Source organism: Athene noctua, chromosome 8 (genome assembly GCF_965140245.1).
Source record: "Athene noctua chromosome 8, bAthNoc1.hap1.1, whole genome shotgun sequence".
Classification (NCBI taxonomy): Eukaryota; Metazoa; Chordata; class Aves; order Strigiformes; family Strigidae; genus Athene; species Athene noctua.
Window position 1 is genome coordinate 947131 of NC_134044.1, and position 26937 is coordinate 974067.

General features: G+C 48.7%; 1 protein-coding gene across 2 annotated transcripts; it reads right to left on the minus strand.

Moving 5' to 3' along the window:
• Positions 1–788: 788 nt before the first annotated feature.
• STK25 (serine/threonine kinase 25) lies at positions 789–20825 on the minus strand. 2 transcript variants are annotated; one of them, XM_074912067.1, is made up of 12 exons: positions 20658–20825; positions 19596–19722; positions 13001–13231; positions 11734–11790; positions 10491–10599; positions 9093–9250; positions 8637–8822; positions 8306–8451; positions 7306–7420; positions 6937–7008; positions 4517–4653; positions 789–2945 (listed from the first exon to the last, which is right to left on the minus strand). In XM_074912067.1, exons 2-12 carry the CDS (start codon positions 19623–19625, stop codon positions 2906–2908), a joined length of 1281 nt encoding a protein of 426 aa, XP_074768168.1. In that variant the 5' UTR covers positions 19626–19722; positions 20658–20825; the 3' UTR covers positions 789–2905. The 2 variants fall into 2 exon arrangements, with proteins under 2 accessions (XP_074768168.1, XP_074768169.1); XM_074912068.1 differs by having other exon boundaries at positions 20640–20825.
• Between the last annotated feature and the right edge of the window lie 6112 nt (positions 20826–26937).

Genomic DNA, 26937 nt, shown 5'->3' on the forward strand with positions numbered 1-26937 from the left:
CCTTCCCTCCCTGCACAAGGATGTGTAGTGTGCCTGGCTGGCCAAGAAAGCCAACGGCATCCTGGCTTGTATCAGCAATAGTGTGGCCAGCAGGAGCAGGGAGGTGACAGTCCCCCTGTGCTCTGCACTGGGGAGGCCACACCTGGAGGGTTGTGTCCAGTTTTGGGCACCTCAGCACGAGAGAGATCTTGAGGGGCTGGAGCGAGGGCAGAGGAGGGCAACGAGGCTGGGGAAGGGCCTGGAGAATAAACCCTGTGAGGAGCCACTGAAGGAGCTGGGAGTGTTCAGTGTGAGGAGGAGGAGGCTGAGGGGAGAGAGACCTCATCACTCTCTGCAGCTCCTGAAAGGACATTGCAGAGAGGTTGGGGCTGGGCTCTGCTCCCAGGGGATCAGGGACAGAACAAGAGGGAACGGCTTGAAACTGCAACAGGGGAGGGTCAGACATTAGGAAAAAATGTTTCAGAGAAAGAGTGGTCAGAGAGTGAACAGGCTGCCCAGGGAGTGGGGGGGAGTCCCCATCCCTGGGTGTGTTTAAGGGCCGTTTGGATGAGCTGTGGGGGATGTGGGGTAGGGGAGAACTTTGTAGAGTCGGGCTGAGGGTTGGACTCGGTGATCCCGAGGGGCTTTTCCAACCTGAATGATTCTGTGACTTCAGCAGCACTGTCTCACCAGTCACTGTTAGAGGTACATGGGGCAGGAAGATGCAGGGGAAGACCAAGAACACAAGAAAAGCAGCTTGAACAAATACTCTTTTCCAAATAATAAAAAGTTACACCAGGCTCCTTTGTTCTGTTACTTTATTGAAAGTGGCAGCTCCCTTTCAATGTTTTTAAAAACTAAAACCATTGTTGCTTTGAATACTGGACAAAGTTTGTGGGGATTGTTTCCTTTAAAAAGTTTACTCATTACACTGCAGTGCCTGTGAGTAATAATACAAGGTACCTTATTGACACAATTTGCTACTGTCATGAACAGCAACTTTAAAAGCAGCAGGAGCCCCTCAGCTGCCTTTCTGCTGGCCTGCAGCCCCTGCCTTCCACCTCAGGGAGTTTCCTGTCTATACGTTAACACCTTCTCCTGAGGAAAAAATGGGTTTGTTCTGTCCTCCATAAACGCAGGCTCCAAGACAGCTCTCCCCGCAGAGGAGCACCCCTCTGCAGCAGATCAAAGAGCAGCACCTCTTCTCGACCGGACAAGTTCATAGTGTTTGCTGAGCCTGTATGTATCCATCAGAGAGGAAGAGTAAAGGATAGTCATAAGCTAAAGTGAACACTGCACACCAGGATGGGGGATGTACGGTCCTTCTGAGCTACTGTTAGCCCAGCACTTACAATCTGCACGTCTGAATCAAAGTACCAAAAATCAGGCCTTGTTGATAACGACGTGGCCTATCTATCCAGAAAAATGCTCAACAGCTACAGCTTTTGTTCTTAGTGGCTTTGGGGTGAGCCACATCATTCACACACAAACACCCAGACAGAAGGGTCTGGATATCTAAGGTCTTGCTGACTTAATAATACCTTTACAATTAGAGAGCAGATCTCTAAGAAATCAGCTAACAGAAGTTACTTTCCTAAGTCTATTTTCCTAGACCTTTAAAGTATAGATTTAAGATCTGTGTATTTACCTGAATTAAAGATCTGCTTTATAAACTAATATTATACAGAAAGCAAAGCTCGTTGGGCACGGCTCCCCTGGAATACCTTAAGCAGCCAGTAGGTGCTTTAATTTCTCTGCTAGCAAACACCACCACAGCCTGTCAGTTGGAGCAGAGCCCTGGCTTCAGCGAGTTTAGATCCCAGAGGAAAAGAAAAGCCAGAAAGGGAAAGTTGAGAAGAAGGGGATGGAAGCCTCAAGTGACTTCTGCACCCCCCCAGCCACACCACCCTGCTCTCCTTGCTGCCAGCTGTCCAATTTACACCTTTCTCTACAGGACAGGTTTCTCGCCTCAAGAACTGCTACACAATGTCGATCTGCCTTTTGAACTGAAGCCCTGTCAGTGCCTTTGGCTGTTGTGTTGCCCCTGCCCCCTTTTCCTGTAATCTTCCTGCAACATTCGGGCATGCACAGTAGGTGTCTGCTCAGCTTAGAGGCCAGGACTTGCTAAACTGCCTGTCTCGTTGCTTCAGTCGCAGAAGTACCAAGGAACTGCCCCAGCTCCCAAACCCAACACCTTCCAGTCCCTGGAGACCCAAGGCACATTCTGCTGTTGCCTGAATTAGATGAACCAAGGCCTAATACAAAATGATGTCCCAGAGCCAAAAAAAGCACAGTCGGCAAACCCGTCCTCCTGTGAAACGACAGGCTGGGAAAGTGCAGCAGCGTAGCAGCTCGGCTGCGGCTGTGCTTGAAAGCTTTTCGTTACTAGTGTGTGGAGGAGTTGAAGCAATTCTCCAGAACAGCTGGAGAGCTGCTCTAACTTTCCCAGACGCTGTAATGCGCGGAGAGCTTCCAAACAGACCTGCGCTCACACGTGACTGCTTACAAACACTTCTTTAGGAAGGGCAGGAGGCTAAACCCATCAGACTCACCGTGAAACACACCTCACTGGAAGGGAATCTCCCTGTTTCTCAGCAGCAAGGCATTTACCAGTAACAAGCTGTGAATCAAACAAGCCGAAATGGATACATCCATAGGGAAACAATTAAAAACTGCATTGATTACATTGTAAAAACAATTAGACCACCCATCTCGGGTTCTGCAAAAGGTCTAAATTGTACTTGCATCGCAAACCCCACCCTGGGTTATCATGGAAACACGTGTAATATGAAGGCTCTGAAATGTCCTGGAGTCCGTAACACAATGTTACATCCAACAGCAGATGGTGGTCTGGATTAGAGATGTAGTTCTTATGAAGCTGGAAAAAATCCTTCCCCCCTCAAAACAGCAGCAGGGAACGGAGGTGTCAGCGGGCAGAGGTCAGGTGGTTCCGACTGTGTGAAAACCTGCCAAGAAAGAGCAAGGGGAGGAACTGGTCACAAGCATCCCGTGGAAGCCCTCCCCGGGAGGACGGGGCGCTGCAGCAGCCTGCGGGTGAGGGGGCAGCCTGGGTGTGTGTATCCCCACTGCCAGTTTTCTAGATAAAGAAAACTGAAAGAAAGAGCCAGCATTTTAACAAAAAGCCAACGTGGCCCTTTTTTCAGGCTTTTAAGATTCAATTTTAGGCTAATAAGAAATTTTGAGCACTAGTGTTTTACAGTAAGAAACCACCAGGGTCTCTGAGGTTTTGCAAACTGCCAAAAGAACAGTGTCTTGTCCTGTAGTGCTGTTTCTGGGCTGATAGAAGTGACTGACCCTGGAAGAGCTGCCCTGCTGCAGTCACCCAACAGACATCTGCAAGTATCTCCTGCTCAGCTAGAGGCTAAAGTTTTTGCAGGCACCATCAGGACACCTCTGTGGGTCATCCAGAAGAGACAAGAGTGTTCTCTTTTCCAGCTTTAAGTAATTATTAGATGAGAGATCCAAAGAGACCCATAGCATATTTGCTGAAAATGACTGACTCAGTAACAGAATGACTCAGTAACAGAAGCCCTCAAGGATGGCCAGTATTTTCAGTCCTTAATATCTAAGGCTGCTCTTTGCTTGACAGCATCCAACGGACACGTGAGCTACAAGGCCCAAACTACGCCACCCTAATCCCATCAGAAATAAACGCTTAGAATGCCCAAGTTCAGGAGTGTAAAGACTGTAAATTCTGGGTTGTATTTACACTAGCAATCAGAGCACAGAATGGCTCCCTTGGTCACATTATAGCAAAATACTTTATTTCCAGCCTTCTAACCGGTGAGAGTCCAAATGTTAAATTTCCAAGCTGGTGAGGAAAGGGTGAGATTTAGGATAGCCTGCTGTGAAAGGGAGAAAAGCCAAATTAAAGCAAAATAAAGCCTGGTAAACCTGTGAGCAGATCTGACATTGTTGCCTGCAATACATGGATGTGACTGAGCTTGGTGCCAGTAGCGAAGGCAAGTTTGATGCAGCACCTGCTGAGCAGCAAAGAACTTAATTCTACCAGACTATGCTCCTTCACTGGTTCAGTAAGTAATTCACTTCAGGGAAAGTACACTCTGCTGCTACCTGTAGCTGGGCAAGCAGAGTGACTGGCTGCACGTAGTGCTGTGTAAATCACACTCCTTGTGATGAAGCAGATACTCACTATTCCAGAAGTGATCCTGATGACATTTTGCATAGTTCTGACTTACCTGGGTGATGGGACCAGCCGAACGACATATATGAATATATACATGCAAGATGAAGGTGATTAGCAGCATCCTTCTGTGCTCTGCAACATTCCTCTACACTACAACAATCTGTTTAGTGCGAGAAAAGACTTAAGGCAGGAAGAACTGCTTCCACTCAACGAAAAGCGGTTAAAAGAACTGACTTTGGGACTATTAGGTCAGCTGTCATCAATATTCACTTTCTGGGTGTCTTGACTGCTCAGCACCAAGCTTTACCATGGCCATAGCCATGGTTCACTGCCAGCTCCACCCCGGCCCACAGTCTAGAGGACACTCACCGTTGTACCCGCTCCACCATGTGTGCTATCAGTTTGTCAGAGATGCCTGGGCAGGACTCCTCAGCCAAGCTAAAGGCATTCTCCAGCTCCTCCATAGCTCCCACGTTGCCTCCAGTCTGCTTGTGCTTGTCTTTAAGCTGCAACCCAGAAACAGGGTGTTAGTTCCTTATCTCACTGCAGAAAGCACTGGTCAAGCAGCGAAGTACAGACATTAAGTCCCTTTCCCTTTTAATAAGGCTCTACAAGGGTGCAGGAGGGCACCCACATTCCCAAAAAAATAAAGGGCTCTTTTTGTAGGTGAGGAAGGTGCAAGTCCAATGTCTGGAGTTCAAACTCCAGGTACTAATAGCAATTGAAGTCCTTATCAAACAGGCCCTATTGTACTCTTGAGCAAACTAAATGATATTAGAAACGGATCAACAGCCCTGAAAAGCCCTACGTTGTAACAGAACAAACAACTCCAGCTGTACCTGAACAGCAGAGTCACCTCTGCTGCTAACAACAGCTTAGAACCCAGATGCACACAAAGGCTTGTAGGCAGGAAGGGCAGAAAATATCCAGGAGTTAATCACCACCACTTTTAATAACCACAAAAAAGTCTGAGTAGCTTCCAGTGACTGAGAGGTGAGAGCAAACTACTGCCACGCTAGGGATCCTGAGCCCCTTGGCCTCCAACGCTCCTCCCCACGAGAGAGCTTCCCCCAGGGGCACAGGGGAATGAAGCCCATGCACCGAGACCTCCACATGCAGCACCTGACCTCGCCAATAAGCTTCGGTTTGGATTCGTCATGGTTACCGTGCTCCGACCAGACCTCACCAGCCACAAGGCTACTCGCACACGGTTGTTAATTTGAAATAGCTAAACCTCTCTTCCCGACAGGTCACTGATGCTGAGCCTGAAGGAGTCTGTCACTGGAGAACCCACAGTCACACCCTCTGCACCCCCTCCCAGTGCACATCATTATGAAACGACCGGAACAAAAACCAGTGCCTTTTGTTGACCAAGCAATGTCTGCTAGCTAACCACTGTCCAGTTCAATTAAGCTCCTCTTAGGCTATGCTGATTAAAGGGCTTTACATAAGCCTCACAGTTCTTTGCCTGCAATTCTAGGATCAGCCTTTCCTGTTGCTGGAGCTCACCTTTCCTCCATGGTCCAGAAAGCAGGACAGTGTGAACGTTAATCCCCAGCCACAGCCGTCCCTGCGCTCCAAGGGCCTCGCTGGAAACAATTCCCAGCCAAAAAGAGCTGCTGCCTCCTCAGCAGGGTAACTGCTCACTAACACAAAGCCTCGCACACCTCTGCTCGTTCAGAAGCGGCAGGGGACACGGAGGGCAGCTCCATTGCACACACCAAGGGCACAGATTTCTTAAGCCAACAATAGTTGGTTTAAAAATTGTGATGCTAAAGCCAAGGATTTGATTTGATGTCTACCTGATCAAAAAGCAAAGTGAGACACAGGGCCTGCAGGTAAGTGGCCAGTTTATCATCAACCTTTGATGCCAAGCCACTGGCCTTTAGTTTGCCCACCCCTGGAACAGCATCGGTATCCAGAAGAAGAGCAGGTCATCAGGACCAGAGAACAGGTCTCTGACCCAGCAGCCCAAGGGAAGACCCCAACACACAGTGTCTGTGTAAGTGATTTCTTTCGAAGCAGAACCTCCTTTCTTACACTCCTCCAGGAAACAGCAACAGAAGCCTGTAGCTAGTAACCCCCTTACGATTATCATCCTCTTCTCCTCCCTTAAAACATCACCCAGCTAGAAAGACAATGCAGCTCTCTGCTGACACAGACACTATCCCATCATTAATGGCAGCTTTTACTTCAACTCCACATCCCCACCCAGAACACAAGGCAGGAAAACAGGGTGGATTCTCCAAACACATTTTCTCTGTCTACCTTCCACAGGCCATACGGTAGGTAACTCCTTGGCCTCAGCACACTAGCAATAGCAGGTGTAAATCACGAAGATGGCCTAGTAACCAGCATATCCAACTCCTGCTGCTGTGGCCAGCAGCGTATAGCACGAGGGCAGGAACATACACAGCAACAGGCAAGCTCAAATACCTGCCTGCCCTAACAGGAGCTGCACTTCAGCCACAGAGGCCAGGGACAGAGTCCAGAGCTGTCCAGGCATTAGCAAACTTGAGGTGCAGATGAGAAACAGGTACCTTATCCTCACCAGAGGACAACACAGCAATGCTGTGCTTCTAGAAGCACAGGTGTATTGGAGAACAGACTCCAGGGACATAATTCGCTTTCCTAACACACAGTATACACCTCTGAACAGAGGCACAAATGCTTTACAGTGCCTTAATCCTACCTCACCGCACCTCCCTTCTCTAAATCCTTCCCACTTACTTATCCATGTCAGGTATCTCTTCATCTCCAACCACCACAGACAGCAAGGTTCTACTCACCTCCCCAAAAACTGGGTGAACAAGCGTGGAGAGACACTGTGACCGTGGTTGCCTCTTGATGGGCTCAGTAGGCTGGAAAGCAACACATGAGAGAAAGTTACAAGTACAGGCAAAGGCTCTCAGGGCACACAAACTACTAAACCTTTGGTAAATCCACAGCACCTTGATGGCAGTTCCCTCACCAGGTCTCACAAAAGCCACAGGCTGCAGTACTCTGACAATGTGGAAGGGGCAACTCTGGGGCACTAGCCCTTGATACCAGACTGAAGTAAATTTTAGACAGAACACAAATGACTGGTAGCTTCCCCAAGACCCTCAAAAGCTTGTGTTAGTTCAGTCCACTTCTGAAAGAACAGGGAGCAAACACACCTTCTGAGAACCATGAAGAGCCATTCCTTTGTGCAGCTTGCTCAAGGAGTTGGGGCGAATAGTTGGTGGGAATGTCCAGATTGGACCCTGGTCTCCATCCTCTGTGTCTCCATCACTGCAAATGAGAAGGGCAAAGTCAAGACAAAGCCTCAACTCCATACACCAGACATTTACACATGCATTCCCGTAGCCACAAGCTCTCCCTGACCTGGCTGTCATATCACCACAGAACTCCAGGCATTTCCCTATCCCAGAAAAAAATCCTAAAGAGAAACCACTGCAGCCTCTACAGCACCACAGAGATCCGAGTCGAGCACTAGATCATGTTTCCAAATCACCACAACCACCTTTCTGCTCTGGCCAGCTTGAAGACAGTTTCAAGTGCTGGTTAAATTTAGAAGAATTTCAAGACAATCCAAGCTCACAATTTGAGGGGCCAGGCTTACATGCTGCAAGCCAAGCTCCCAGAGTCGTTGGTCACTTGAGTTGCTGCCACAGCAGGTGAAGAGCAGCTCTGTGACAGCAGCCCGGCAACAAAGTTCCCTTTCCTCACCCAAGGCTCACAGCCTCATTATCCTCCTCAGTAACGAAGCTCTCCCTCCCACACACACACATACACAGCTGTTGCCAAGTTACTAAAGCCTGGAGCTCTTGTATTTAACTGAATGTTCTGCGCATAAAATACAGGCAACAAGAGCGCTGTTTTACCAGTTACACACAGACCTGATGTTTCTTGTTAGTACTTCTGATTCCTTACACTCAGCAAAAAGGCTCCACAGGTTAAGACCAGAATAGCGTACCAGGTCCCACTGAACAGGGGGTACAGCCTGTTTCTTCAGGCAACCGTCACCTGCTCTCACAAACAGATGCTCACAGGTCCTCCTGAGCTACCGTAAGATCTCCAACCCAGGTGGGACAAAGGACCTGAGCTGTCTGCAAGGGGCTAACAGGGGCGTGGGGGTACAGCAAGGGCACCCCCCCATGCAGGGTGCGTACGTACATATCAGAATCACCAGAACTGGAATCTTCTCCATGGCCCTCCGACTTCCAGCGCTTGAACCGATCGATCAGCTCCATTAGGAATGAGGTTTTCTTGGTGTAGCGTGTGATGAACTTGTGCTTTAGCAATTCTTTAGCTGTCGGCCTCTGGAGCAAATAAGGGAAGCATGCTACATCTAACCATCTCTGTACACTAAACACACAAGTGCACTGACTTCAACTCTTGCCAGGCTTGCCTGCCCATTCTGCAAGCTCAGGGCTTCTTTCTCTCCAGAAGCCTTGCACCAAAAGGTCTTCCTGCTAAATAAATTTTTGACCTCTGCAATACTCACAAATCTAGGATCCTTATTGAGGCAGGCTTCCACAAACTCCTTGAAGGGCTTGCTGTGGTGACCCTCGAGTGTTGGAGGGTTATTTTTGGGGATTAGAAAGAGAACCCTCATTGGATGCAAGTCAGAATTTGGAGGCTCTCCCTTTGCTAGTTCAATGGCTGTAATTCCAAGGGACCAGATGTCTGCCTGAAAGACGAGCAAGAGCAGTGACAGCACAGAACAACAAGGAGCAATTCTGCAACACAGAAGCATGCAACTTTAGCACGGCCAAAAGGCTGGTCACATCAAATCAGACAGGGCGTTTCATGTCTAACAGGCAAACTTCTCCAGCAGACCCTGAATTGTAACAGGAAAGTATCATTCTTACAATAAGCAGCACCTCCAACCCCTGTACTAACCCTAGCACCGTCTCAGACACAGTAGCACCAAGTAGCAATCCACCTGCTCCCAGCTCACCTTGAAGTCATAAGCAGACTGTTTGATGACCTCCGGTGCCATCCAGAACGGAGTCCCAACAAAGGTATTCCTCTTGATTTGTGTGTCTGTCAACTGTCCAGCCACCCCAAAGTCAGCCAGTTTCACATCTCCTTGTTCCGAAAGTAGCACATTGGCAGCTGTTCACACAAATAAACATTAAGTCCTCTGGTTTCTGAATCATCTCCAGCCCACAAAACCAAATACTGAGAACGGACCTCCTGTGATCTCCTTTGCCCCAGTGAGAACCCTCAGCTCAGATTTCCAGCCTCAGACTCATTCTCATGCTCTGACCTCTGATGAGTAACACAGAACAAGTTCATACACAGGGCTGGATCAGAAGGGGAATACTTCTAGGCTAGTAGCAAGGAGTAGATGTGAAGGGCCACACAATCAACAAGATGTGATTCCTGGTCACACAAAGAAGAGAGGAAAACACGGCCCAAGATACCTCAGAATAAGTCTTGATTTTTTTTCAGAGTAGCAGTCAGCACAGATTAAATAGCAGACACTTCTAAATAGCTCACAAGTCCTGGTCTTGTTTCTGCTCCTCAGTCAGTTTAAGACAGTGGCATTGCTCAGGTTTTGGGACAGGGGGTTTTTGTGTAGGACTTTTCATTCTGAGACCCTACCTACAAACTTTCAGCATTTCCCCATTCTGCTGGCAGCAAGCAGTCTTGCAGGGCTTGCACTACTAGAAATGTGTAGTCTCACATACACAATGGAATCTTTTCTACATACATCCCTGCATGAGGGTGCTCTGCTCTGCTTGTTCACATCCCCTCAGCAGAGGGTCAGAGCAGTTAGCACCCAACACCAGCCACGTCTGCACAGCACTGTCCTCCCACCCTCCAGCTGCCCTCTGATGCTCTGTGCTCATTGGGAGGCAGATACCAGGTCTCTCTACACTGCAGACGACTAAAAGATCAGTTATTGGGATAATCTGACACAAGCTGCCCTGATTTTCTAGGGCTGTGAACCCTGCGTGAGGATAGCTCACCTTCACGATAAATCATAACCATGATAACCAGCATACACATGCCTCGGGGTCCAGCAGTAAAGCAAATATCCAGATATAACCGAGAGGCAGCTAATATTTGAGTGTGCCTTTCATTGACTCCTTTGCTTTAGCCCCCTGCCTATCCAAACTACAAACGCCAGAGAAGAGCTACAGATCCTTGCTGTTACTCTAAACCCTAAAGTCACTGAAAACGTGAGTTGCAATAAAATTACAACAGATTTGGAAACAAGCAAGCCAACAGGAAAAGCAGCACTGAGAAACATTTTTTGAAACATCTCAGATTCTTGTTGTATAATACTTCTCAATTTTATATTAGTAACACCCCTTATCAGAAAGGGAGCTAAGCTCTTCACTCTTACCTTTGATGTCCCTGTGGATCTTCCTCTCAGAGTGTAGATAATCCAAACCCTTTAGGATTTCTCTCAGGATAGTAGCTATGTAAGTCTCCTCCAGGGGTCCTGGCTTCAGCTGATAAAGGGCAGAAAGATGACTTAAATGAGGGTGACTGATGCCTTGGATTTTCCAGCCTCTCAGCTTGTTACTTCAAAACCTTGGCCAAGCAGGCCTTGACCTTGGCCTTGACCAACCCAGGCCAAACCTTGACCTACTGCATGCCTGGTGCGCGTGCTGTAAGCAGAACACTGGACTTTGCACCTGGCAACATTAAATGGAAAATCTTTGGGGGATTTTCTGTTAGACTATTAAAGGCTTCCCAGAGAAGCAGCAGGATGCTCATCTCTCGCTTTGGCCTGGAAATACATTGGTGAACAGAACATTTTAACAGTTTCTCTTGTTCAAGTCTCTCTGCTAGCATGCAAGAACTGAATTTTAGCCACTGCAAGAGCCCAGACACAACTTCTACCCACTGGCTGTGGAGTATTACATCAAAGCTCTTCTCCTTTCTTGCCAACAGTTCTCCTCTAAACCAGTCCTGCCTTCTCAGTGCAATAATTGAGGCTCTGACACTAAGATGGCTTCTGCTGATGACAGACCCCCACTACACCCTTCCTCCAAGTCGGGGCAGGCTCAGCATTTTTCACTACATGACCTTAGTTACTGCTCTGGAAGTAGTACAGACTTCATTGTCCTGAGGAGAAAAGCAAAATTCTGTGACAGAATACAGCACAGCAGAACTCTGCCCGTCTTTGTATCTTTCACTTGTATTCCCTTAAAATCTGGGGTAACTTATTAGTCATTATCAAACACATGGGAATCCTGATCACAGACCAGGTCCCTGCTGAGCATGATGCCATGCAAGCACTGAACAATACGATGAACTCTTATTAGGTGAAGTATGGATTTTCAGTGCTCAAGAACAACTGGCTGCTGTCACATTTCAGTTCACTGGCTTTTTCCATTGTAAAGCAGCAGAGCAGGCTGGAGAGCAGTGCTTTGACAGCTGAGCTCCACACAAACTCTTGCATCCCTCTGTCCTGGGAAATGCGTAACCAGCAAGTCTGTCCTGCTCTGCCCTACCTACCCTTCAGGCACAGGCCTATCAAAAAGACAGTACGTGGCAAGTGAGTGTCTGGCTTAGGGGCATTTCACAAACCAAGGCTCCAGCCAATGTTTTTCACGGTCCAGAGCTTATCACATACTTACCAAATCCAGGGCTGAACCTCCTCCTAGGTACTCCATGATTATCCACAGTTTAGTGCCCTGTAAGCAAGAACACAGACCAAGAGCAAAGACAGTAATAAAAACAGGCAGAAAAGTGAAACACCCCAGAGGCAGCAAGACATACAAGTAGTCCTGTACACAACCCAAGAGATGCTGCACATGCAGCTCTCAGAGGCTCAGGGAGGGAGCACCCAGCTCCCTCTTTTCTGCTGACACAGCATTATAGCAGTGGACCTGCCCCCAGTACATTTCTTTCTCTCAGTCTGCAGTTTTACCTGAGCAAGCTTAACACCCCTACAAGCACCAGACTACACAGCCCACAGAGATAAGCATATTCTCAGGTTGGAGCCATTTAACATCACTCCAACAGATCTAGCACATCTACTTCTTCACAATAACAGGGGAGCTTTGCAGCCTTTGATCTCATTAACAGGACTGCCAGCTTAAAGGGTATGATCAGCAAGCCACTCTCTTACTCGTCAGAGAAGAGATTGCCAGATGCGGTTCACAGAGTCCTGGTAGAAGATAAGCAGCAGACCTATGAAACCACAGCTTGCTTGTTTTCAGTAGAAGGCTGAGAAAATGCATTATGGCCTTTGAAAATATGTCAGGAACAATCAAGATCCAAAGAGCTCAAGAACTGTTTGCTACAGATCCAGTGTTACACACGCCTCCAGCAGCCAGCATGCAGAGGCCACTTCTGGTCATCACTACTAGCAGCTTCCACTAGGGATACCTAAACCTGTTCTCAACAGAAGTGGTATCAGTACTCCTGGGAAGACTCAGGTCCTGTTCTTTTCATCATTTCTGATGAAATGATGATCAGAAGATCACAAAGTACAGTTTCAAACTCCTCTTCTTTCCAGAGTCATAAAGGCCCAAGTGGTACTATCTTAAAACTGTGGTATTTTGGAAAAGTATTTCACAAATGTCCTTTCAAGAATGGTCAAACCGTAGAGAGGTCAGCCTCTTCAACGAGTAATTTTCTCTCCAGTGAAGTGCCCGGCTCTTGGGACCACGCTGTACCAGGCACCTCATTTCCATGTACCTTGCAAGCGTCTTAAAGCCCAGCCTCCTGTAAAACCCCATAAATGCAGTGAGCAGAACTGCTGCTGATCCTGCTGCCACACTGACCCTCACAGATTGGGCACCTTTCAGTGCTGTACACCACCATCAGCTGCAGCACCCACGGAGAAGCCCATCCCATTCCCAAACTGCTGCCAAGAGAATTGCCATGGCTTTGTCCTACCTTCAAGTAGGAGCCATAGTACCGGGTGATGTAGGGGCTATCACACTGGCTGAGCACTGTAATCTCCTGCTGAATGTCCTCAATTTCATCCTCTGCCTCCTCCAGATCAATGATCTTGATAGCAACCACCTCCTTGGTGCGGTTGTCGATCCCTTTATACACTTCACCAAACGATCCTTTGCCGATCCGCTCCAGCTTGGTGAACAGTTCCTCAGGATCCACCCTGGAGTGCTAAACCAGAAAGCAGAGATGGGAAAAGTCCATGAAGTGCCACGGCAGCCTGCAGAGCACCATGCACACCCATACAGCTCATCTCCCTAGCTATGCATCTACTGTGTTGTTTAGTTCACCCAAAACTCACATACCCTAAAGGGTCTTCACATGCCAAGAAACTTAACACAGAATATATCCACGATTAGAAGAACTGAAGGAGCCTTATACATGGGCTTTCTGCCCCCGCAGACAATAGTAGGGGAGAAAGGGAAGAGAAGCCCAGAAGAATGACAGCAAGTATCTCTGTGGAAAGTGTCAGCTCCTATCAGACGGGACTGCTCAACTGCAGGCACTAACCTGGTGTCAAAGCAGCCCCATGAGCAAGCACTTGTTCACACCTCAACAAAAGACAAGGTGTACCAGAACCAGCCTTCTTTTGAAGATCCAGATGAGAAAATGGGCAGAAGCAAAAGGGCCACAGGAAGTTCACAAGGGTGTTTCCATAGTTTGCTTTTCTGCACTCAAAGACTAGAATGACTTGAAAGATTTTCACTCTTCTCTACTTGTTTGGAGGGTGAAATACTCCAGCAATATAAATACCACCTCATGTTAGCTGTCTTCTCTGCTGCAGCCTGATTTCCAGGCAGCACCCAGCCCAGCTTTCCTCAGATATTTGCAGAGCGTACCTCACAACTTTTTGAAGGCCAGAAGCAAGGAGGCCAGGCACCTGCCCAGCCCAGAGGAGACAGGAGAGCTGAATGGATACTCCATCTGCAGACCTGCTTTTCTGGAACAGCCTCTCCTCTGGCTGGCACACCCAGATGCAAAAGCAAATAGCACATCCCTCATCAGATAAGCACATCCACTGGGAAGCTACTAACATGACCATCAACCCTCGGAGAAATACTGACTCTTTAACAGCAGCTGCAAAGTTAACTATTTATTAAGATTAGTATGGACAGGAAAGGAAAGAAAACAGAATAATTTTCTGATGTCATCTCATTCTGTTCAGCTGCAGACCAGGAGGTCCTGCTCTGCTTCATGATACTAAAAGGCTCTTTGTGATTTTTTTTAAGAAACTATAGTAAGTCTAGGTTAAAAAAAAAAAAAAAAAAAGAAAAACTCTGGAAAATATGGCCTGACCTACAGGAAGCAGCCAAGCTGTACCAGTGAGTTTTTCACACCCAGAACTTCTCAGTCTCACCTCCAACACGTCACCCAGAGGGACCGCTCCCTTGCAAGGGCCTTGAGCTGGCAGAGATTTTATCTGAGAACAGGGCAGCTGCATTTTTCCATCTAACACCAGGTTCTAGCAGCAGGCCACCACTGAGCAGCCCTAGGTGCTGCTTAATGATTAAGCCAGCCAGTCATTACAGGCTGTTTGCCTTCTGTGCCCAGCGCATCGCTATATGGCCAGGCCCAGAGTGAGCTTTACAGTCAGCTCACTCAACAGCATTTCCACATGCATTCCAGTCCACAATACAGAAGGATAACCAAATATCCTTGTGCATCCATGGCAACCCCCAAACAGGCTGTACTTTGAACAAATGCACTGGAAACAGACTGGAGGGGATATGAAGAGATGAAAGGAACTGGAGATACATAACAGGAACAGGAGAGAGGGAGGCGGGGGAAAGGAAGAAGATTTGAGCTAGAGAAATGACAGGAGACAACATGAGAATGACAACTGCGGCGCAGGGAGAACAGTCTAGCTAGTCCAGGCTCACAATAGGCCACGAGCAGTTTTCACCACTTGACCAGTTTACAGGAAGGGGCAGCAAGGTGGCCCAGACATTACCTTGCACAGTCACCTACTGCACTGTAAAAATGCCACCCACCACATCAGCCACTCCCACACATCAGGAAGATGGGAGAGAAAGAGGATCATCTCCTAGAAGCACCTGTCTCAGCTGGTAAAGGAAACACCATCCACATGAATTCTGCAGGGAAACAACCCTGCAAGAAAACCTTCCTCCCCTCCCAAGTAAGTTTTCCATGAGAAAAGAAATGGCAAGGTAAAAGCTACAGCTCCCCTCCTCACCCTGGCATGGCACATCAAAGAATCAGGACTGATTATTCAAGAATAGCACATCAAACATAAGAGCACTGGCTACTGCAGGCAGCTTTTGGGACAATCACCATTTTATGTATCGGGCGGTGTAATCACAGACAGCTTCATAAACAAGTTTCCATAGTTCAATGTCAGTTTATCCCATTTTCTGCAGAACAAAGCAGTTCAGGTGAGGGTTGTGAAGGAGACAAACCCTCCTGACAAGCACATGGAAACTTTGCCCAAGGGACTTGAAAAATAATACAACTCTCATGGGCAGATGACACAGGCCCACCATATTAGGTTGGAACAAGAAACTTTGTTTGTAGGTACTGGATTTACCTTCCCAGCACCTGTCACTTCAAAACTGATCTGGAAATGCTCCAGAGCTCTCAGGTGACAGAGCAAGAGCATGACTCTGTGGAGGGCCTGAGGACGTGCAACCCCTGACAGTTGCCAAAATCACACAAGTCATACCCAGCAAGAGCCAGAACCTAGTAAGTGAGTATGGGGCTAAGTGGTAGAGAGTCATTCCACCCATGGCTACAGTCTCCTGGACACCTGCTGCAGGACCAGAGTCTGCTAACAAATTTATTTACTTTCTGTAAACAGGGAGGAAGAAACAGGTTCATCCCCAATTCAAGCAGATAAGTGCCTACCCAGTGATACCTTATGAACTATCATTGTGGACACCACAGAAGACATGGCCAGGTGGCATTTTCATAGAAGCAGTTCTGAATTCCCATGACAAACTATGATAAAATTATCTAGTCTGCAGGATATCTGCTCAGAAGCTCTTTTAAAAAGTTCCCGTTAAAGCTGCCACAGGGTAACTCACTGCTGCTGAGTGCTGCTGTTCAGATCGATGGGCACACAGGCCTCAGCACTCAACAGCAGAACAAATGCACTTATGCCAAGAAAGGAGAACTAAGCAAGTGCACCACTCTGTCAGAAGAGCAGCACACTGCCACACTCGGGGGGCTCGAGAGGGGGTGCAGGGGAGGAGAAAAACACACTCAGTATAGCCTGATTTTATCCTACCCCAATACATTTGCACCTGCAGAGCACTGCAGTGAGGGGTGTAGCAAGTACAATCTGTCCCTTTTCTAAATATGAATTGATCTCAGTGTCAGTCTTGTCAGAGAATCACCTTGGCTGCAAATCCATGTTCTGAAACTGCAGAGCTACAAACACACCTGGAAGAATTGATTAGCAGAAAGTAACAGAACGCAGATGAAATGCTTTACACCGGCATAAATGAGCACACATAACCCGAAGAAGCTTATTAGTTAGCACCTGTCAACTTTGCAACCGCAAACCAGCTTGGAATCTTTCCATTTTCTTCCACATTCACAGAACCCACCAGGCCTGTAAAATGGAGCTCCAGGCCAGAGTTCGAAGAGCAAGCTGACCAGCTGCTGCTCCTTGTTCTACTACAACGCATAAAGCCTTTAAGGGATGGTCACCTCATTGTACCTTTTTGCTTGACTGAACGTCAATTACATAGCAGTTCTGGAGCAAAAAGCCTCATGCTGTTTCTCCCATTGAGAGCAGTCAGGCACCAGAGATGGCTCAGTCAGGCATGTACAGGCTTTGCGGGGAGAGCACACAAAGCACTGTCTTGGTTGTACATGCAGGAAGGGGAGGGAATAAGTACGAGAGGGATGAGGACAAACTACTAGCAAGGTTCTCCACTTCTGCCCTCCAGGATCTGATCTTACAGCACAAGAAAGAAAGATGCTCTGTCATGACAGGTGTGGGGGTGTTTGCCATCACAACTGATGATGCCATGTTTTAAAACAGAGCGACTCACTGCAGAGATCAGGAATTAAGAATTGCAGTGTGTTATGAGACAAGCCTGGCAGTAACACCAGCTGCTTCATGGGGAAAGAATGGGTTTGGCAGTTGTGCCATCTCCTGCTGCAGTGACATGATATCCACCACCTTTGAGAGGAGACGGGTAAATACCTACCCTCATTTCAAAGCTACTACCTGGAAAGGTAACCTGCATATTGGGAATAGAAGCAAATACCCTTTGAACCAGCTCAAGGTCTTCTCTCTGGGCTGTGTCCGGCTGGATCTCACTCTCAAAAGAGTCATATTCAGCATCGTGAGCAAGCGTCACACCTGCATCTGCTCCATAAAACACTGAGAGGTGCTTAAACCCTTTTGGAAGTGAGAGTTTCTTGGTCTGGGGCAGGTCAGGATCAGAATCACTGTTCTATATCGGAGAAGTCTGTAACAGAAAAAGATTGTCAAGGCCACAATACTTTAAGAGCTGAAGCTGACTGGGACTTTGGCAGCCTCCAAAGGTTTATACGGAACTGCAGCAGCATTTAGTGTTACTTCTGACTAGAGCACTTTCCAACCAGCCAGACAAACAGACATAATTTTTCTCTGCCAAACAGAGTGGAAGGAGGAAGTTTGTTTTAATAAACCTCAGCTACTGACCTTCTTTCCTTCATTGCCCACATTTACCCACATTGCATGCTGCACGCTAACCTCTGGGCCACTAACGGAGATATCTGTAGCAGGCACTAGCTTCTCTTTGGAAAAATCAGCTTTGTATCTGGAAACATTTGAAAGCTTCCCTGTCTATATGGAATTTGTGCACAGCTCTTTTCAACAAGCTTGAGACAGTTTTGAACTTCTGGAGTATAGACAAGAGCGAAGTTTGTGTTCGACACTTTGAGACATACTAATTTGTTTGAGACTCCCAGCTTGGCTTCACAGATAATATTCTTTTGCTTCAAGGGAGTGAAGCATTACTTAGCCAGAGAACTTGAACAGCTTCTTCAAGGTCACATAAGGAACAACGAAACTAGAAACAAGAGCTCAGATCAGAGCTTTAAACACAGTAATGCAAATACATCATCTAGCAGGTAGAGCTCCCAACAAAGACTGGAGGCCCACCGTGCTATGTGTACACAGCAAAGGGCGGCCAAGAAAAGAGAGCAAGCCAGCTAGCTGAGGCAGGGAAATGGAGGCGCGGAGGTAAAGCAACCTGGGGATTTGCCTAAGGTAACTCCGCACATCAGCAACAAAACTGGGAATCAAAGACAAGTCAAGCCTCTGACATCCAAATCCAATCGATGTCTCTCAATTTTCACAGTACCTCCCACCACTCCCTGAACTCTGGTGAACAGAACTTCAGGCCAATTCCTACCGCCCTCCCAGCAAGCCTCAGTCATACAGATTAAAAGGTCCCATCAAGGATTCCTGAAGAGACCCAAGGAATGGACAACACAGACTGCTTTCCTATTCCAGGACCAGACAGAGAGTCACAGGACGACAGAATCTGAGAATTATTATGCTCTGCATAATAAATGCAGAGGTGAGACCACTGGAACTCTGATAAGCTTCATTAGTCAATGCCATGTATAAAAAAGCTTCAGAGAAACCTCCTCTGTAGCTATAGAACTCAGTTCTCAACCCTAACCAGACAGTATTCTCTCCTACTGCTTTCATTTCTCTCCCTGTACTATGACTCACTCAGGCACTATATTTGCATTTAATTCCATACACACTTTGGGGAAACAGTTTAAATGGAAGCATGCAAACTAAGATGCATTGCAAATCAATTTTAAATCAGAAAAGGCTTGGAGAAAACATAATCTCAAACCACTAAAGCTTTTAGTATTATAATTCTACACCTAGGAGCAAAACAGAAAAATATCCAAAAATTCTCACAAAACATGGTTTAACAAGACCTGCATTCCATATTGACATCTGCCAATAATCAAACACACCCCACAACCAAATTCAGAAGATTCAAGCCAATACTATTAATGTGGTTTAGCTTTTAGTCCCAAGTCATGACATCATCCTTCCACATTCCTCTTATGAAAATGTCATCACAACAACAGGATTTAACCACATCCACTGAGGCTGGTATCTCTCTCAGAAGAGTGAAGCATTCACATATCACTGCTTCTTATGCATTAAGGTCATAAGCACTGTTTTTCTCAGGCTACTCTCATGAACACTTCCATAAGGTATGTCTGGCACAGCCTCCACACACAGCTTTTCTGTTCCCATCTCTAGACTTCCCCTCCCAAAAATACTGAGACCCAGTGATTCCTGTCTCCCTAAAATGAGCAAAGTTACCCTCAGAGAAAGGCACCATACTGGGCAAAGAACTGCCTTTCTATCTGGCTGGCTATGTAACACTGTCAGTCTGACACCACCACGGAATAAGACACAAATAAGTCATCTGACAGGAGTAAGCCGAGACACATGCAAGAAAGACCAAGAGTAGCAAAAAGTGATTTTCTGGTGATTTGTTTTAAACTCATTACAAGAGTTTAAAACACATTTTTAATTGCCACTTACCTGACTGGCAAATTCTCTCAAGTGAGCCATGCCTACAGGGTGGTCGGATATCCGCTTTTGCAAAACCAGGGAGGGTTGGGACGTCACAGCACAGCGGGAAGGCAATGTTTTCTCATCCACTGGTCAACTGCGACAAGCAAGAACACAACAGCTCTAACTCGAGGTTTTCAGAGTCTGGCTCACTCCCCAAGAGTTACCTGCATCTTTTTTCTCCTTGATTTGCAGTCCTCCTTAAACCTGCCAGCCCATTCTAAGTATGCCTGCCCCTCCTCGCAAACCCCATTTCTCGGTTCTTCCCAAACATGCCTTCCAGATGTATCAAGGAATCACACTTTAATGAAATACACTGACAAAGCCTCGGGCACCATTTTCCTGACTATCACCCCAGCCCGCTCCCCAGTATTACAGCTGTCCCTACAGTACTATCCCCTCATCACCAAACCCAGCATCTTCCCTCCCCAGCAGAGCCCACAGCATTATCCCCAGACAGCCCTTTCTTCCTCCTGCTCCCCAGCAGTCCTCTCGCCGAGGGTGTCCCTCTGCCACCACTCTCCCCAGTACACCCAGTGGCAGAGGCCAACCCCCCAGAGCCCCTCTTCCTCCTCAGAGGACCCCAAACCTCCACCATCCCCGGGAACTCCCGCACCAGTGCTCCCCAGTTCTGCCTCCAGACCCTGTGCTCCTCAGCAACCCTCAGCACAGGGCTCCCCAGCAACAGCAGAGCCCCAAACCAGCACGGCCCCTCAGCCCAGCCCAGTCCCCTCAGCGCACCCCCGGCCCGGTCCTTTTTCTCAGGGTCCCCCTACCCCAGCGCTCGCCAGCACGGTACCCTCAGCCCCCCACGGCCCCCCAGCCCCGCTCAGGGACCCCGCACCCCCCCTCACACCTCAGGGCTCCCCCGCGCCCCATCACGGCCTCCTCCGAGCCCCCCACGCAGCCGCCTCCGCAGCGCCGCCTCCTCCCAAGGGGCCCCTCGGGGCCCCTCTGCCGCAGACCCCCCCGCCGCGCAGGGACCCCCCCAGCGCCGGGTGCCGCCGCACCCACCCGGGCAGCCCGCCGCACCTACGGCCAACGGCGTCCGCGGGAAGGGCGGCGCGGTGCCATGCCGGGCCCTGGCGCACGGAGCCGCCGCCAGCCCGGGCTGCCCCGGGACACCGAGCTCGGCGGCGGCAGGGCGGGGGCGCTGAGAGCGGAGAGGGGCGGGGAGGGCCGGGCCGGGCGCAACGACACGGCGCGACGGGGGCCGCGGGGCGGGGGAGCGGCGGGGCGGGGCGGCCTCGCGGCGCTGCCTGCCGGGAAGGGCAGTTCCGGCGCGGGGCCGGCGGGCGGCGGGCGCGCCTCCCGGGACTACCGGCCCCGGCGGGCCGCGGGCGGGGCGGGCGGGGCGGCGGCGCGGGGGCTGCCGGGACGAGGAGTCCGCCGGCGCCGGGGGCGGCGACTACCCGTCCCAGCGGCCCCCGCGGCACGGGCGGGGCTGCCCCGGGCCGGGCCTGCCCCGCGGGCGGAGCCCCTGGCCCCCCGGCGGGGGCGGGAGGAGACCGCCGCCACACACCCGCCGCCACACACCCGCCGCCACACACCGCCGCCACACACCCCCGCCACACACCGCCGCCACACACCCCCCGCCACACACCCCCGCCACACACCCCCCGCCACACACCGCCGCCACACACCCCCGCCACACACCCCCCGCCACACACCCCCCGCCACACAATCCCCGCCCTTTGTCTTCACGGCCTCTCCCCTCAGGCTGGCACCGGTCCTGACGGGGCCGCGGGGTGCTACCGGGCCGCCTCCTCCTCCTGCCGCGGTGGCAGCTCCTCTTCTCCCCGCTGTGAGGGAGAGGGGTCAGAGCCCCCCCGGGGGCTGCGGGGAGCCTGGCCCTCACCGAGCGGGCGGGGGGCCCGGCAGAGCAGGCCCGGCGCTGCGCCGTCCCGCTGGGAGCTGGAGGGGTGAGGTGCGCGGCGACCAGGGCTCTCCCCAGGCCTTGCCTTGTGGGTTTGTTTTTTTTCTCCATGCGCTTTAATGTCAGCGTCTGATTCATGTTTTCGAAGGAAAAAAAATAATTTTCACAGCCTCTGTTGTCAGTCAGCTTTAAAACCGGGCTTGAATTTCCTTCCCCACAGTTAACAGCACAGACACAACTTTTTACCAGGCTCTGGCATGGCTGCCTGCACACAAGGCCTTTGTCATAAGCTGTTCTTTCTGATGATGAATTTGGGCTGCTTTTGTGAAGAGCTGTAGCAAAAGGAACAACCTTGAGACGTGTCACTGCGTGGACAGGTGGGTCTCGGGTGAGGTGAGCTCTTGCATCCCCGTTTCCCTGCCCCCTGGCCACACTATAGTGCTTTGAGGTACTTAAGTGAAAACATCAATTAGATACAGGACTGGTATCGAATACTCCTGTAATGAGATAATATCTTTGTATTTAAATGAATTGTATCCAGGGTGGAAGGTTTTCAACAAAGGTCTTGCCTGTCAGATCCGTGGATTGCTTGAGTTTTGAGTTTATACCTGCAGGACCAGTCTTCTGGTCCCACAAAATACGACCATCTTGTCTCATAAGCATCCCTGTTCCACCACAACTTGACTTGGGAGATACAGGAACAGAGGAATCAAAGGTTCCTTGTGAAGTGGGAGAAGAGAGTGCTGCTCTACTTCTGCTGCAGCAAGGACCGAAGGTTGAACTGTTCTCAGTGCACACACACAAATCCCTTCATAGCGGGGTCAGTTGTGAGGCCTTGCGTACGTTATTTGGGAATCATTTCACCCCGCCAGCTCGGCTCCTATCATGGACACTCATTAATTTAGACATGTAGTTCCATTCTTGGCATCAGGCTAGAGGCCAAAAGTCTCACCAAAAAATGTTTATGTTAATTAATGTGCCAAGTCTGAACATATGCCAAAAATCTGTCTCGCTAACCTCAACCATAGACCTTAGGGTGGTACAGTATCTGGATAATAGACATGGAGCTGCTAAAGACTGCAGGGAGAAGCAGCAATTAAATTGTTTTGTCAGCTTAATTTAGGGTAAGTCTTTTAATAAGGGTGATCAACATGTGGAATTAGCATGGCATGACCATCTAAATTGCAGAAGGCACAGGAGACGGGGGATTCAAATGTAGGCTGGTGTTCCACCTCCTTTGGGACCTGTGGGCAGCCTGCCTCATAGCAACAGGGTCCACGGATGGGCAGGAGAGGTTGCATGGGAACTGTGGTCTGGTCACCACGGAGAAGAAACCATGTATGTGTCAGTAGCTGGTCACTTTGGTTTGGACAAGTTGTATGTATAGGGCTGGAGATGATTGCTTTGGTGTAAGGCAGTTATTTCTGTGAGTTTCTTGTGTGGGGAGAGGATTACTAATGTGCTTAAAAAACTGCAGAAACAAATTGCTGACCCTGGGGAAGCAGGTTTCCCTAACTTCTCCATGGCTGTCAATGGCAAGCTGGCATCCATCAGCACCTCCATTGATTCCCAGAATATATCAGCTAGAGACAAAAGAAAATAGAAGTGTCTTCTTACTGTCCTTGCTCTCCTGTTTTTCAGTCAGTGCTGTATTACTAGCAGTCTAACTTTTTTTTTTTCCCCTAACATTAGTAATTGTACCTACAGAGCAATCGTACTACAAGTTGTACATATATATATATAATTGTTACTTCAGCACCCAGAAGCTACTTGTGCATTGTGTTAAGAGCTGGACTTCCACAGAAAGAAACCCAGTCCCTGCCTGCAAGAGATCTATGTTTAAAAAAAGCCAGCTAAGCAAGTGCAAAAAAGGAAATATTTCATCTAGAGGAAAGCAGCAGAGAGTTAATTACATGCTGGAGTGCCCAAGCCCACAGAAGGTCTGTCACTTGCTATTTAGGGTGAAAGCTTTCACCTGGCCCTGGGAAGCAGAGCTATGGGAAAGGGAGCCTTGGACAGGACTGTCTTGTCTCCCAGCTCTGGCCGTCAGTGTAAGCAGGCAGTTCCTCCTGGCTCTGCTGGGGTAGTAAGGAGGATTAGCTTGATCCTGAAGTGGGTATGGCCGATGGAGCAGGCAGCTCTAGGAGCAGACCCAGCCTTGCTGCCATCCCTTTCTTCTGTGCCAGCTCTGACACTGCTGGTTAGCCTTTTTCTTCATAGTAGTGTTAGTAAGTTCTTACCTGTACTTACATTTTGCTTTACAAAATTGTAGGAACTTCATACTTTGGGGGTTCTTACTTCTTTTCCTAAGCTTATTAAAATTGGTCAAAAACTATGAGTTGGAAAGAGCCAAGTAGATACGCATGTAAGCACTTGTATTTGCTATCTGTGCATGCTGCATGGCTGCCCAAGCCTGGATGCTGTGGGGAAATAAGGCTAAAAACCAAATGTATCTGTGTATGCCATTGGGGTTTCTTCTCACAATTGAGGAAAAAAATAACTTTTTTATTCTTTTCAAGAGGATAAGCTGGTTTAGTTAGGTTTTTTCTTCTCCTTTTCCTAGTTCTTTCTGTGAAAGCAGAGGGATAAACATCCAGAATAAAGAAAAATTAGGTTAAAAGCTGCTGACAAAAAATATGGTATATAAACAAGCCTTCTGCTCAATAATCCTCACCCTGCCCCCAAACACCACCTCATTTCTGAAAGCTGCTTAAAAATAAGCTGTACTGCAGTCACCATTCCCAAGTCAAGTTTGCCTGACTGTGAAGCCTGCTCTGTTCCTGTCCACAGAACTGGAGCTTTTGTTGGAGATGAGTGGGTCAAAACTGCTTAACGTTGTCTCTATAAAAAAAGTAATTATTTCAGAAAACTGTTGTATTCTGCTGACAGCGTGGCATAAACATTGCATGAGATACCCATGTAATTCTCACATAAAAATGAAATCTTGATGCAGTTATTTACAACTTTTGCCCTGTAAGCTGATAGACCCAGCTATGTTTCTGTGAAGTCCAGAGCAGTATTACAAGAAAGTTCAACTGATGTGTTCTTAAATGTTCCATTAAAGTATCAGAGCTTTTATTTTTTTGCTAAGAAGCATTGAGTGAATCCTGACGGGTCCTGTAGCCTGCTCTCCTGTTTGCTGCCCTTCACCAGATGCTTTTGAGAACAAGAAACTGTTCAGTGAGACATCGTAAAGTTGCTTCCCCATTTGAAGGTAAAAGCGCTGCAGTTCTATTACTGTATCCCCACCTGTTCCATACATACTTGGGTCAGACAGAAAGGGGTGGGGGCATTAAAAAATGTGATAAGGCATCTTGGTACCAGGTCCCATCCTGGAGCTCAGTCTACTGATAGAAGCAAAGAACACTGGTGAGTAGACAGTGTCTAGTGCCTCTGCAGGCTTGCCTGGAGCTGTACTATTTGTGGCCAAAAGAAATGATGAAGAAAGGACTTCAAGAGCTATTGCTCTGTATTTAATCTGCTCTGTGAAACTCTTCCAAGAAAGTGGCTGTTCATGGTTGGTTCAAGCACTGATAGATTTTTCTGTATGAATTACTCAAAACACCTAGCTTGAGGTTGTTCTGTGCCTCTTGAGAAACTTGTTGTGAGCCTGCTGTTGGAGAGGCGGTGCAGGCACCCCTCAGAGCACAGAGCAGAGCCGTGGGGTATGGCCTGCTGCCAGATCTCCTCTGGGGCTTGTGGCAGTTACTCGGTGTTTGAGATGGACACACGAGCCTGGTGCTGTTGTCCGAGTCCTGGGGCTGGCTCAGCCTACAGCAGCTCGGGGCTTTCCACGCTGTTCTCCCCCTCCCACGCGTGCAGTGGGTCTGGAGAGCCCTTCCAGCGCTGTCTGCGAGCATTTTTGGCTCTGGGGGCTGGAAGTGAATTTCGAAGCAGACCTGGTTCGCTCTTCGTTGCTGCCAGCAGGTGGCAACAGCGCATTGCAGCCCGTGCAGGAGGCAACACAGCAGCTCCCACTCCGGCCAATTCCCCGGGGCTCTGTCGCTGCTCTTTTCTTTCCTGGGTGGGTCACGCCGTCAGCTTTCCGTGGCCCTTTGTGCCGAAGCATGAAGCGGTTCTCAAAGCCAGGAACTTGTTACTCTTCACTCGGCTTTAAAGCATACATCTCTTGCTTGCAAAGAAGGCAGGGGCTGGTGGCCGGTGGCTACATCTCTACCCTGGGACTCTGAGATTTTCTGCTGCATGGCCAAGGTCAAGTCTGGTCCAGTTTCTCATGTCTACCCTGGATACAGTAACAGCAATCCAGGCATGGTGAGGGTAAAACAGCAGAAATGTGTCATAGAGGGTGACAAATGACCCTGCATGGAGATGGGAACAGCTTCTGAGTGACTGGGTTGCATGATGGATGGATGACATTAGGTCTGTCACCTCAGCTTTTTCTGCACTGCTCCGTAGAATTAGGACGTTATTCACAGCAGCAGCTTAGGCACCTTGAGCCTGGAGAGCCCTGAAAAGTGGTAGTGCTTTCCTAGTGTAAACAGAGCTGTGGAGCCTTAGAGGGTGCACTAGGTGTTAAGTCCTCTCCCTGAAGGTAGAGTTACTTAGCAGGATAGATGGGTTAAAACTTTACTGTAAAAAGTGCAACAGAATAACTCTGTCAGTGCTGTAGTGATGGTTCAGAGAGGAGCTATTTCTACTCCATTAGTCTGCTGAGAGCCTGGAGTGGTTTTCTGTACTGTACTCCTGGAGATCAGTGATGCAGAAGAGCCCTATTGCTGCATTATGCAGTTAAACAGCAACACTGTGAGAATAGAAGGAAAGTTACCTTCCTGACAAGAAGATCCTTTTGAATTTGTCACCTTCCCAAGGTGTATGCTTTTGTCCAGCACAAAGCAGAGCCTTCAAGCCCTAGGAAATAATGCACTTGTACAGAGAGATGCAAGAGTTGGACTTCACCAGCAGTTTCCATCTTTGATGCGGTTTACAGTTTACATCTGGACTTGGCCACTGAGCTTCTGTAAACCAGATGCTACTCAGGCTCATGCCAGAACAGTCTCTGCTTTGAACTTGCAAGCTACATTGACAGTTTTAAACTGGAACGGTTCTCCCCGCTCACCTTTCTTTTTGGTGAAGGTTTTGAATTGCAACAGTATCTTATCTGAACTTTGCAGAGCAGAGTAGTAGCAGGGTGCTCTAAATCCAAGTTGCTTCTCCCTTTGGTGTGAGGCACAAAACTGATTAGTTTGACTCTATCTGGGTGCATCACAGCTACTGATAAACATGAAGTGATTGCTTTGTTTTGGCACTAATGTACTGTTCCAGGCCCTAAACCTTGCTCCTCGTAGAATTACAAGGGGAATTCAAAGAAGAATCCATACCCTTGCAAGATAGATCAGACTGAGCTGGTACTGTAGAAATCCACTTGCTTTGATGATAGCTCTTAGTGAGATCCCTGCTTGTATGGAGACTGCAACA